Here is a 13,163-nt window from a genome sequence, read left to right on the forward strand (position 1 = left end):
TTCGTTTGTAGGGTTCTGGCCAGCTGTGTATTTTCGCAAAGAAACGATTTCATAGGCCTTAAGCCGAGCACGGATTAAAAAATCACAATTTTAATTGTAGACGCCCTCTATAGCTAAATTACTGCCCTTCGTGCATTTTCTCGCTGCTATCTACAGGCAGTCCTATCAAACTACTCTGTTTCGTGAAAGGTATTATAAGTGAATTTTCCAGTTCGAAAAATAATTTGCCAGTAGTGAAATGTTTTCATCTGAAGCACTGGTAGATTCCATTCGCTTGTTCAGAAGGGGCGGCCATCTGTCAGGTGCCATTTGTCCAGCAACGAGTACGGACCTCCTATCGCTCCCACGCACCACAATAAAAGGAACAAAAACAGGTCATCGTTCACTTCAGTTGTCCTAACAATTATTCAAACCACATCTGGTTTCGGGGTAATGAAATCGCATCTGCAGGAATATAAAATTATTGTATGTGATAACACACAATGTGCAGTTGGGCTAGTCAGTGCAGGGTCACCAGATCACTTCATCTTGGCAAAATCTGTCTGCCGTTGGGCAGCCACACACATGAATGTCAACCATGTTGACCACGTTGGCCAGTCATGGTTGGCACTCATACCATGCACCTGTCCAACAGCAGACAGTTTCCGCCTAGATGCAATGATTTGGAACCCTTGCACTGACTGGCTTGACCCCATATTATGCATCCCCAAATACAATAATTGTATACACCTGAAGAAGGGATTTTAATATTCCAACATCAGTCGTAATTTGAATAATCATTAGTACAACTGAAGTGGATCTCTTTAAATTAATCATACTTCTCAGTTGCGGATGTCCTACATACCAAATCATGTAATTATATAGTTCAAATAATAGAGCATTGAATGTGAAATACAAAGATCCAATTTTGATTTCTGATGCAGCACACAGTTTCAATGTTTTGGTGAGATTGTGTATACTACATTACAAAGTAAATGTTTTGTTATCACGCCTGCTACAAGCTGTGCATGGAAATGGCAATGACTGATGGTACTTGTTTTCTGATTTTCATTTTCCTCTTGTAGTATTTCTGAAGTGTTCTGTGATGGTTGTAGATTGCTATAGTGGCAGATCTTACTAGATTCTATTGAGGGAAATGGATTGCTGCCAGTGTGGTTTGCACAGTTGAGACAGTAGTCACAAATGTCTTAGGGGTTTATAGAGCAATTGTATACAAGATACAGTGGATACTTTATGGTGTGACATTACTTCAGTATCAGGTTTGGAATAATACCATATATAAAACACAGGCAGAGTACTGGTGCTGTTATCTTGCAGGGGATTTCATGATGACATTTAAATTTTGAAAAATGTTACTTGGCTTTTGGTTGTGATGACCAGTAGAACATGATTAATGGAAAACATGATAATTATCATAATCAAAATGGAGTATCATGTTTCCTGCTCTCTTCACAGCAATACTCAGTTGTGCTACATATGTTTTGACTTTAGACTGCTTTCATTTGTGTTACGGGGATTCTCAATAGCTTCATAAAGTGGATATAATGTTTAATAAATGCATATAGCGTTTTCATATCCTGAACGGAATAATAATGTTATGTATTATAGGTTAAAAGTTACTAATGCCATTGATCTCTTGGTGCACAGGAACCAAAATAATTCAGGTGAACAGTCTAAATATTTACAAGGAGAAACCAATAGAAAAGCAGCAAACATTTTAGTCAAGAAGACCCTGACTGAAACTAGTGGAAGCTTTAAAAACATAAGGATATCATTTCTGCAACAGATCAGAAAAGACAGGTGAGATCCCTGCATGATCTCTCTCTCTCTCTCTCTCTCTCTCTCTCTCTCTCTCTCTCTCTCTCTCCTGTCTGTCTGTCTGTCAGAGAGAGAGAGAGAGAGAGAGAGAGAGAGAGAGAGAGAGAGAGAGAGAGAGAATGCATTCAAACAACTTTGTGCTGTCATGTAGTGAGCCAGTTTCTTCTTAGCTTATGTGCTGTTCTGTTCCTTACAGGAAATGCCAAAGACTCCTGCGTGACTGTGCGTGTATACTATGGCTCACAATCAAAGGTAAACATTTTCAAAATGATAATTCTAAGTAACTTGGAAATTTTGGTGTTTCTTTAGATTTTTCTCTATTCTAATATTTGAACTAATTTTATTGAGAAGTCTAGATGCCTCACACACACAGTCTACTGGGTTTCTGCACTATTCACCTCTGGAAAATGGTATTTGGAAGGGAGTGAGAAATTCATTAGGGATAAACTGTAGGAAACCTGTTCTAGGACTGAATTAAAAATGGAAATAAAAATGATCTTAGCACATGTAGAAACTTTATCCACAATTACAATTGTGTTTAATTTATCATGTCAGTACACATTTTGACCCTATGTTCGTCTTCAGATAGCCTGTAGTAAGAAAAGTTATTACATAACTTCTCGGATATAGTACAATAAGTTGCAATACTAAAGGAACAAAATTTATAAATACAATAATAACAGATGGAATATAGCTACCAGTTGTGAAATAAATATTTCACCTTATTGTGTATCTCCAACTTATCATAATCCATCCACAGATGTTGTCTAGTAAAGATATCCATAGGCTGATATGCAGCTGCTAATTGTGTTCTGAATTATGATGGACTGTAGCCAGTTGAGTGCATATGTACCACTTCTCTCTCTTACTAGCATAATTGAAAGTCTACATTTTATTTATACAGATATAATTAATTACATATTGGTTTCCATTAGTGAAAACAGTTAAATGAAAGTCTGAGGTAATAAAATTAGGCCTACTTAAACTGCAGCTATTTTCTTTAGGAGCCATCAAAAACCTACAGTAAAGACACCAATCACATTATTTAAGGTGGACACATGATCTGCAACAACTCACAGCAAGCAGTGTTGCTGCATCAGTTTCTAGTGTTGTCTCACTTGGTGGCTGTCGCTCTATAATTGATAAATTATGGGGAATCTCGTGTCTTATATCCATGTAAACAATTGCCTTTCACAGAATGCTTAAACTACCATTTAGTGACGCTTAAATACAAGAGAAGTTTAATATATGAAACAGGTCATCATAGTGATTGATTTTAGATCAACAGAAATTGTTAAACTTAATCTCTGAAGTTCTCCAGAGAAAGTATTATAAAACCACAAGATTAATATTAATCGTAGGGCATTGTAACTCTACAGAACAACATTATCTTATTTCTTATTGCAAATGATTGATAATATGTGGTAAATACTGTTTAAAGCCAGGAAACATAACAGAAAGCCAGTTAGGTATGAGATGACTTAAAACGGCACATATGAAGAATTTATTTTTAATTACACCTTGAAAGAAGTTCTAAAGGAAAGTGTGATTAAAATCTTTTGTGTTGTAAAGTAGACTGAATATTTCTATTTCTTCTAGCAAATTCATTAGGTTTCCCTTCTGAGGTCTGGGGAGAAAGTCTAAGTTACCGTCATTATGTATTGCAATGTGATTTGGTGTTCTTAAGTGCGACCCAGATATTAGCTTAACAGCCTTCATCTTTTCTGTGTGCTGTTTACACCTGATGACAAAATTTTTTTCAGTTTGCCCGATGCATTATCACAATCTCAATATCTTAGTGTATAAATACCAGAATTTTGATAAATTGCCAGCAATTTTTTTCTTTATTGTGTCCTCTTACCTTTTATAATATGTTTTATGAGCAAAAAGAAATTTTTATAGCACACTTCTTAAAACAGTTCAAAATTTTATCTTAAGTACACAACTAGTTTTGGCCAAACAGTTATCTTGTGGCAGGACTTCTCCTTCATGGCCAAACTAGTACTTTCACATGCAAATGCGATTGCAAAATCTTTGTCTGTACTAGTACTGTGACCAATACCTTTGCAGTTCTTGGGTGTGGATACTAACAAAATTTACAAGTAACCATGCAAATTAGTCGCACATTATTTTGAGTGTGACTAATAATGAATTAGAAGGGGCTTGAGTCCTCCTCCTCCTACTTACTACTACTACTACTACTACTACTACTACTATTGATCCTATTGTTGTTACCATACTTCTTATTCCGGCTTCTGTTTTGTTTCAGGTCAGAACTGACATCTGAGAAATTAAGACATCAGTATGAGGGTCAGTTGAATAAGTATACAAATGTTGTTAAAGGATGGCAGTATCGATGGTTTGTTTTGAATCCAGAAAGTGGCACACTGAATTATTATTTGGTACGAATTAGTATTATATAAAACTATAGTGATCTGCACTTTCCTCATGTCCTTGTTAGACTGTAGCCGAACCTAAACACTCTCCATGATATCTTTTGATTTTTAGTACTCTGCCATTTCATTTGTATGAAAAGGCTCTTTCATGCTGGATGTTTGAAGAGTAGCAATGCACACTTGGAACTTGAATGGTGTCGAATATTATGCAGAAGTGTAAAAATGAATAATGAGACATAAATGTCCTATTGCCTTTTTCTAAAAAGGGTCCATCATTGATTATGAGAATAGTAGTCCAGAAGTAAGTTATGATGTCTTTACTGAAGCTCATTGTTGGATTTGGATCTAGTTAACTATGCAGATACAATCCATTCCATGATTATCAAATTTTTAGTTCGATAGTGAGTCACATTTTGAAGAAAAGATACTGATACAGTAACTACAAATAAACTGCTGTACCAGAAAGACTTTTGGAAGACAGGGATGAAGGAAACCAATATGTTTTTCACTTTCAAACTCAACTGTGTGTTTCGAGAGCGATGGAGGACTAAAAATTTTAACCAAAATCTGCCTATTAAGAGCTCATACGTAAAATATTGTGTAAAGCTCGGCTCCCTCTGTTCATCCATGAGGCAGAGAAGGATGTGAGATGTTACTCTCATGTGGATTTTATATTCCTTTACTTTAAGATGGATTTTTGTTCTGTTTCATGTCAATAAGATACGCACTTACAATATAACTGGTGATGTATAGAACTGTTTCTCATAAGGTGTATGCCAGTTTACTAGTATCTCTGTAGTTGAAGAATTATCATAAATGTGTGTAACATAAGGTGTGTCCATTGGGAAATATCGCACCACTACTGTTTACAGTATGGATGCAGGGTGCCCAAAACCTACAGGGTCTGCTTTATACAGACAATTAATTATTGAAAACTGGCCACTTTGAAGTATGGAAGCAATAGTCACAGAGAATATTTCAATTGTTACAACGTCTTAAATGGGCATGACATGTGAGGCATGTGTTTGTAAAATGCTTATATTTCATAACAAACAACTGCTTGCTGCATCAGCATTAGTGTTATTACTTTGAGAAACAATAATGATTCATCTGTGATGTGTCAACAGTGAAGTTTACTACAGTTTACAGTTCATGTTATGTTCACAAATATGGTGCATTACACATTAAAGGAATTCGCAGTAGTGCATTTAGTATATGTTGCAGCAGAATGTTGTGCCTGAAAAATCTGTTCTCTACAAACTACTGTGAAGTGCATGGCAGAGGGTATGTTTCATTTTATTAGTTATTGGGGAATTTCCTGTTTCATTCACATATAGAATGTGGAACTGTGGAAAGAATGGCTGTTTAAATGCCTCTTTGTGCACTGTAATTAATCTAATCCTGTCTTCATGATCCCTATTTTAGTGATACTTGGGAGGCTGCAGTATATTAGTACCATCATTGTTTAAAGCTGGTTCTTGATATGTTGTAAGTAGGCTTTCTTGAAAAAGTTAATGTCTATCTTCAGTAGTCTTCCAGTTAAGTTTCTTCAGTGCCTCTGTGACACTCTACCACAGGTCAGACAAACCTATGATCATTTGTGCTACCTGTCTCTGTATACGTTCAATATCCCCTGTTAGTCTTATTTGGTATGCGTCCCACACATTTGAGTAGTATTCTGTGGTGGGTCACATGAGTGACTTGTAAGTAGTCTCCTTTGCAAAGTGATTGCATTTCCCCAGCATTGTACTGATAAACCAAAGTCTGCTACCTGCTTTACCCATGACTGAGCTGAGTGAACCTATGTGATCATTACCTTTCATATCCCCACAAAGAGTTACACCCAGGTATTTGTATGAGTTAGCCAATTCCAACTGTGACTCATTAATATTATACTTGTAGGATACTACATTTCCTCATTTTATGAAGTGTGCAATTTTCCATTCCTGTACATTTAATATGAGCTGCCAATCTTTCAGTATCTAATGTGAGAAAACTGCAAGTATGGTTTCACATGCTCGATGTTTTCAAAATCCATTCTGTTTGCCATGGAAGATGTCATTCTGTTACAGATATCTCATTATATTTGAGCTCAGAATATTCTAAGATTCTACAACAGATGGATGTCCAGGATATTGTATGGTAATTTTGTGGCTCACTTCTGCTGCCCTTGTAGATGGATGTGTCCTGTGATTTCTTCCAACTTCTGTGAATGATTTTCTTTGTTTGAAAGATCTACGAGAGACAGGCTAGCTCAGCCAGAAATCCAGTATAGAATCTGTTAGGGATTCCATTGATTGCTGGAGCATTGTTAGATTTTAACAATTTCAGCTGCTTCTCAGTGCCACTGACAGTAATACTCATTTCACTCATGTTTTCAGTGGTGCAGGGATTAAAGCTGTGGTAATGCTCCAGAATTTTCCTTTGTAAAGGAACATTTGAGAACGAAGTTTTTGACATTATCCTGCTACAGTAGTCATTGAAGGCTTAATGCATTGCTGTCTTGACAGCCAAATGGATTTCATTCAGCATCTCTCTATCTATAGCCCTATGCTGTGTTTTACACCTATTACATGCAGTAGTCTGTTTCTTTAGAAGTTTCTTTGTGGTGACTGTATATCACAGAGGGTTCTTCCCACCATGAGCTGTTGTACTGAGTATGTGCCTATCCAGTGTGTGGTCAACTATTCTTTTAAACTTGAGCCATAGTTACTTTATATGCTCCTGTCATGAGATAAAAGTTTCAAGTTACATATTGAGATATTAAACTACTGCTTCTTTATCTGGTTTACTGAACATATAAGTATTTCTAGTAGTTTCTGCCCTTTGTACTTTGGTAGCCATTACTGTTACAGCTGCCTCATGCTCACTGATGTGTGGACACCCTGAAAGAGGTCAGGTCTATTTGTGGCCATTAGATCTAATGTATCTTCATCTTCAGTGGGATTCGGAACTATCTGTTGTAGGTAGCTTTCAGAGAAGGCATTCAGTTATATTTCCTATGTTGTCTTGTCATGCCCACCACTAACAGAACTATAAGTGCCCCAGTTGATTTTTGAATGATTAAAGTCTTCTTTAATGATTACAGTATGATTTAGGGAACTTAAAATACAAGTGAACTGAGGTTTTTCTATTTTTTTCAGTTATATCTGGAGGCAAGTTCGGTGATATGTAAAAAGCACCAGTTATTACAATTTTATGCCCACCCTCGATACTGAGTCTTTTGCAAACAGTCTCACTTGCTACTTCAGTTTCTATGTTGGCAGAGTTGAGTTTCTTGTCTATTGTGACACACACTCCTCCATTCCCCATCAGCCTATCCTCTCGATACACACTTAAATTTCCCTAAATATCTCACTGCTATCAACTTGAAGTTTTAACCAGCTTTCTATAGCTAGTATTGTGTGAGCTTCAGTGTTTTTTAAGAGCACATCGAACTGTGGCACTTCGTTGTGGATGCTTTGACAATTACCCACTAGGTATTTAATACTCTTGCCTTTGGCGGGCATTTCCTTGAATCTTACACTGATACTTCAGCATCTCCTACAGCTGTCGTTATCTGGACTGAATGGAGAGTTGCCTAATTTAAAAATATCTTGTGTGCACTCCACACACTGCGAGTTGCTTGAGCAGCACTTTGATTCGTAATGCACACCAGACCCATTTTGGGGGACCTTACAGTTCTGAAACGTATGGTGGAAGTCTAGGAAGGCACAGGCTAGCTGGTCATAGAGCCTATGCAGTTTCTGGGTCAAGCCTTCTACATGCCTCAGAACCAGGGGGCCACAATCTTTTCTGAGGACAATGCTGCAGGTAGTGAACTTTGTTGAAACTTAATGAGCAAGGTTGGTATTCTTAACCTTCTCAGCCAGTCACTGGAATAATCCAAGCATGACCTCTTGAGTCCAGATGACAGGAATGGTTTGTCCCCATGTGTGCCACAATCTGCAACTGGTTACATCCTGGTTCTTCAGTGGCTGCCAGAATGTCCTCTTCAATGTGTTGAATGTGGCCACAAGGCACACACACTCAGTGCACATGGTGTTCCTTACCATCCCATGCTGCCGTTTTCCAAGGGGTACCATCATTCATCATACGCTTGAACTGCCAATGATTAATGTATGCCTCCCTTTTGTGTTTGCCTCCCTGGACACGGAACACATCATTTTTCCCAACAGCTGAAGTGAATCTCACTGGCTCAGTTTTGGTTTCGGTGGAAGACAACACTTTGAACTCCTTGGTTAGAGCAGTGAGTGCGACGTCTTGAGATTCCCTGGTCCCTATATCACCTGTACAGGATTCTTAGACCTCCCATTGACATGCCACTCAGTTACGGGTCCTGTATGTCCTGTAGAAGAGGCAGTTTCCAAGGGACAGGATATTACTGGAGGTACCTTTGGTATTTTTGATACATGACTCTCGGTAGCTCTCCCAAAACACCCATTTGACGCATATTCCAATCACATGACAGTAGTCAGGGCAGTATCCAGCTTCTTACGAATGACCAGTATTCATCCTATGCCCAAGAACAGCATACACAGTGGGGCTCCATTGTACCTGGTACAAAATTATACAGAACTGTAAACAGATAACTTAAAACTAAGTGTGCCCATTCTCTTTTAAGTTATGGGTCTGATATGCTAAAACTATTCCCAGAAGCTTTTTACTGCTGAAGTGATTTGTAGCCAAGACGAGTTATCTATTATGACAACAGAGAAACTTATTGCAAAATCAATCATTTCTCTGAAACATTTTTCGGGTTATAGTCACTAACAAATTTGATAATACTGTTAATTTAATTAGTTATGTCCCCCATAAATCATTTGAACAATTCGATTCTTTTATCAAAATGATGAACAAGTCAGGTTAGTTTACAGGATATGTATACATCATTACTGTTAAGATTTATGAACACATTGTCATTTTATTCCTACTTATACAGCTACAATTAAAAACAAGCCCCCTTTTTTCCTGGCTACCAGTTTTTCAGTAGAAATTTGTTTATGACAGATGCAGACAGTATATGCTTATGCCAAAAGAAGAAACGTATGTGATACAGTAGTTATTTGGAGTAACTGCAAATCACAAATAATGATTCATCACAAAATAGATTTGAACAACACTCATAACTTACGAAGATTCTCCATTTGCAAACATCTGAAAACTATTCTCATGATTTCTGATAATTGTCAAAAAATGTACATTTCTCCACATTGATACACACTGAATCTTTGGCTGCATGATTGCTTAAATGAGAATACTACTGACAAAATTGCAACAGATGTTGTGGCCCAAAGTATATTTTTTGTGGCACACGATTTAGGGAAAATACACAATGTATCATGACACATGCACGAGTCTTGACACAGTCAACACAAAAAACACATTTAAATTTTACATCATGTTTCTGGAACCAACAAGGGAATGGTCCAATCCAGTGTGTCAAAACCTACCCTGAAATTTTTCATGCAGGTAGAATACATCGAAAGGAGTGCACTGTCAATATGTTTGCTGCTAAGGCATACGGCAAGTATTTCACAGAAATTAAAATTTCTCATTTTTTCCACATGAAGAACTGCTTCTAACAGCACTTTCTACAGCCCTTCCTGTGTAGCACTCAAATCAGTGAATAAGCAGATGTAGCTGCCAAGATGATGTAGCACCACATAGTGTTAAGTCCAAGGTGCATGCATGCGATTTTTAGTACTTATTCCATGCCAAGAATTCCTTACTTCATTAATTTTTTGAATAACTTGCAGTTCATTTCGACAGATAAACTGTTGCAGATGTAATTGTTACAAAGGTGACTACAAGAGCAGAAAAAAGAAAGGCAGTCTATGATGTTACCTTACGGATGACTTCCATCAGTCAGGACTTTAATTTGTTGACATTAAATATTTTATTACAATTCCTGTAGCACAGTTCTGATGATAAATTTTGAATAATGTATATTTCACTAACAATGAAGCGTTATCGTTGTTTATTCCCTGTACTTGTCACAAAAATAGATAGTGCCTATTGGATGACGAATCATTTTTCTTACATCAGCCACACCTGATAAAAGAAAGATTAATGCATTCAGGTGCTTTACAGAAATTACCAGTTTTATTTAGACTAAACTGGAATGTAGTAAGAAAAGGTGGTGGCTGTTGTTCTGCATATTGTGCTGCGTACCAGGCATACTTGATCAACCGGGTTCCCGGGTTCGATTCCCGGCGGGGTCAGGGATTTTCTCTGCCTCGTGATGACTGGGTGTTGTGTGCTGTCCTTAGGTTAGTTAGGTTTAAGTAGTTCTAAGTTCTAGGGGACTGATGACCATAGATGTTAAGTCCCATAGCACTCAGAGCCATTTCAGCCATACTTGATCAAATTCGTAAAATGTGGTTATGCAAACTGTCAATGCAGAAATGACTGAAGTTTAGCAATATTGTTCCGCTGATAAACCTGAAATGAAAAAGGGCTTTCAGAAATTATGTTATTCTACAGTTATCTGAAAAATGATTTACACTGCTTGAAAACATATTTTATCGAGTGGGTGAATCACACAATTAATTTTGAGTGGAATCTGAATTACATTAACAGTCGTTTTGTAGTCCTCGTAAAGACCAAGGTGCCATTATGTCCAGGCCAAGAGCCCAACAAAAGCAACAAATTATTCTCTATAAATGGTAGGAAGACATTTTGGATGATACATTGAAAATTATTCTCTCCTATTTTTCCAGATTTTGCTATAGTGATTACAAGACTTTCACAAGTAATTAGTCCGTTTTTTTTAAATTTTTTGTCCTAATTTGCGTGATGTTCCTGAAGACGAGAGAGAGTTGCGGAAGCAGTAATGCACTGATATATATCAAACGAATGATACATATCGTACAAATGTGTCATAGCATTCATCGACTCTACAAGCAACTCTGTCCTGCAAATACATGGGGGGGGGGGGGGGGGGGGAGATATCTCAGAGTGCAGAGTGTAAGTAAAATAAATCCTTAGCTATGCAATCTAGTTTTCTGGGAGTAAAATGAATGTGCTCCCTTACTAAGGCAAAACAAGTGCACTATCCTAATGTTCTCTGTCTTTTTTAACTTGAAATGATAGTGTGGTTTGCACAAAACTTGAATGATTGGCTTAATACACAGCTTTTAATGGATAACAAGAAGCTGCGTCTTCACGTCAGCTATGAATTTCTCTATAGTATTATCTATTAATGACATCTCCTCTACACTTTTACTTGAAGCAAACTTCATAATTTTGCGACTTCCATTTCTGTATAACTTCCTAAATCTTTTTAACCAGTTCAAAGAAGCATGGAAATCAATAATATTCATCTCATTTGCAGTCCAGAGCACCCAGTCTTGTAGACTTCCCTTGGTAACGGTGCATTGACTCTCACAGGCTGTTCTAAATCTTTCAAATAGTTTTTCTTTCACTCTTTGTGAGTTTCATTTTGGTGCATGTTTTGTACTTTGTGTAAATCTTTTTCCCATTAATGCAGTTCATGTTGAGATTTTATAAAATGGATCAGATTTGCACACTGCTTAAGTTTAAGTGTTTTCTTTCTCACTGGGAGCTGTTACTGTACATGCTTTCTTTGGGCTTATAAGGTACTCTATTTTTTTTCTGAACTATAATTTTGACAAGTCATCGTTCAAACAACAATTCATGGAATCATAGTGTTATTTCCTGTTTCTTCCAATGTTTCCACAATTTCTACAGAAATGTTCACATTGTTGGAATGAATGTCCAAGAAATTAACTAATAAACAACAATTACATCGGTCTTCAGGAGAATTAGGTGATTTTGGTCACATATCAGTACCACATTCTTCATATTTCATCTTAACAAGGTGGAAAGCATTAATTGGGTTCCACATTACTGTGAACCTCTGGAACGTGCCAAAAGGCAGATGCTATTAGCTACATATACCAAGAAGTCACAAAGAAAATTAATTCAGTTTTATCTCTACTGTTAACACTTAGCCATACTGCGAAGATGACTGCCAATTACACTGAAGCACCATTCAGATACAGTGAGATGTAAACAGGCAGAATACAGCGCTGCGGTCGGCAACGACTGTATAAGACAACAAGTCTCTGGCGCAAGTCTTAGATCGGCTACTGCTGTTACAATGGCAGGTTATCAATATTTAAGTGAGTCTGAATGGTGCATGAGCAATGGGACACAGCACCTCCGAGGTAGTGATGAAATGGGGATTTTGCCATATGACCATCGCACAAGTGTACCGTGAATATCAGGAATCTGGTAAAACATCAAATCTCCAACATTGCTTGTGGCTGGAAAAAAATCGTGCATGAATGGGACCAATGATCACTGAAGAGAATTGGTGCAGATTTCAATGTTGGGCCATCAACAAGTGTCAGCACGTGAACCATTCAACGAAACATCATTGATATGGGCTTTTGGAGCCAAAGGCCCACTGTGTACCCTTGATGACTGCACGACACAAAGCCTTATGCCTTGCCTGGGCCCGTCAACATTGACATTGGACAGTTGATGACTGGAGACGTGTTGTCTGGTCGGACGAGTCTCCTTTCAAATTGTGTTGAGTGGATGGACATGTACGGGTATGGAGACAAGCTCATGAATCCATGGACCCTGCATATCAGCAAAGGACTGTTGAAGTTGGTGGAGGCTCTGTAATGATATGCGGTGTGTGCAGTTGGAGTGACCTGCATCCATTTTGCATTCTGACGGGCTTGGGCAATTCCAGCAGGAAAATATGACGTCCCACACATCCAGAGTTGCTACAGAGCGGCTCCAGGAACACTCTTCTGAATTTAAACACTTCTGCTGGCCACTAAACTCCCAAGACATGAACATTATTGAGTGTATCTGGGATATCTTGCAACATGCCGTTCAGAAGAGATCTACTCTCCCTTGTACTCATACGGATTTATGGACAGCCCTGCAGGGTTCATGGTATCAATTCCC

General features: G+C 37.8%; 1 protein-coding gene across 4 annotated transcripts in view; it reads left to right on the top strand.

Annotated features, from left to right (window-relative positions):
• Positions 1–13,163, top strand: part of LOC126470102 (oxysterol-binding protein-related protein 11-like) — a 197,960-nt gene that overhangs the window by 46,548 nt on the left and 138,249 nt on the right. For 2 of the 4 annotated variants that reach the window (XM_050097675.1, XM_050097674.1), the window contains 3 exons: positions 1,648–1,800; positions 2,015–2,070; positions 4,088–4,220. In XM_050097675.1, the coding sequence (XP_049953632.1) occupies positions 2,054–2,070; positions 4,088–4,220 (150 nt within the window). In that variant the 5' untranslated portion in view covers positions 1,648–1,800; positions 2,015–2,053. The remainder of the gene's footprint in view (positions 1–1,647; positions 1,801–2,014; positions 2,071–4,087; positions 4,221–13,163) is intronic. The other 2 variants (XM_050097676.1, XM_050097677.1) reach the window with 1 other exon arrangement.

This window comes from Schistocerca serialis, chromosome 3 (genome assembly GCF_023864345.2).
Source record: "Schistocerca serialis cubense isolate TAMUIC-IGC-003099 chromosome 3, iqSchSeri2.2, whole genome shotgun sequence".
NCBI lineage: Eukaryota > Metazoa > Arthropoda > Insecta > Orthoptera > Acrididae > Schistocerca > Schistocerca serialis.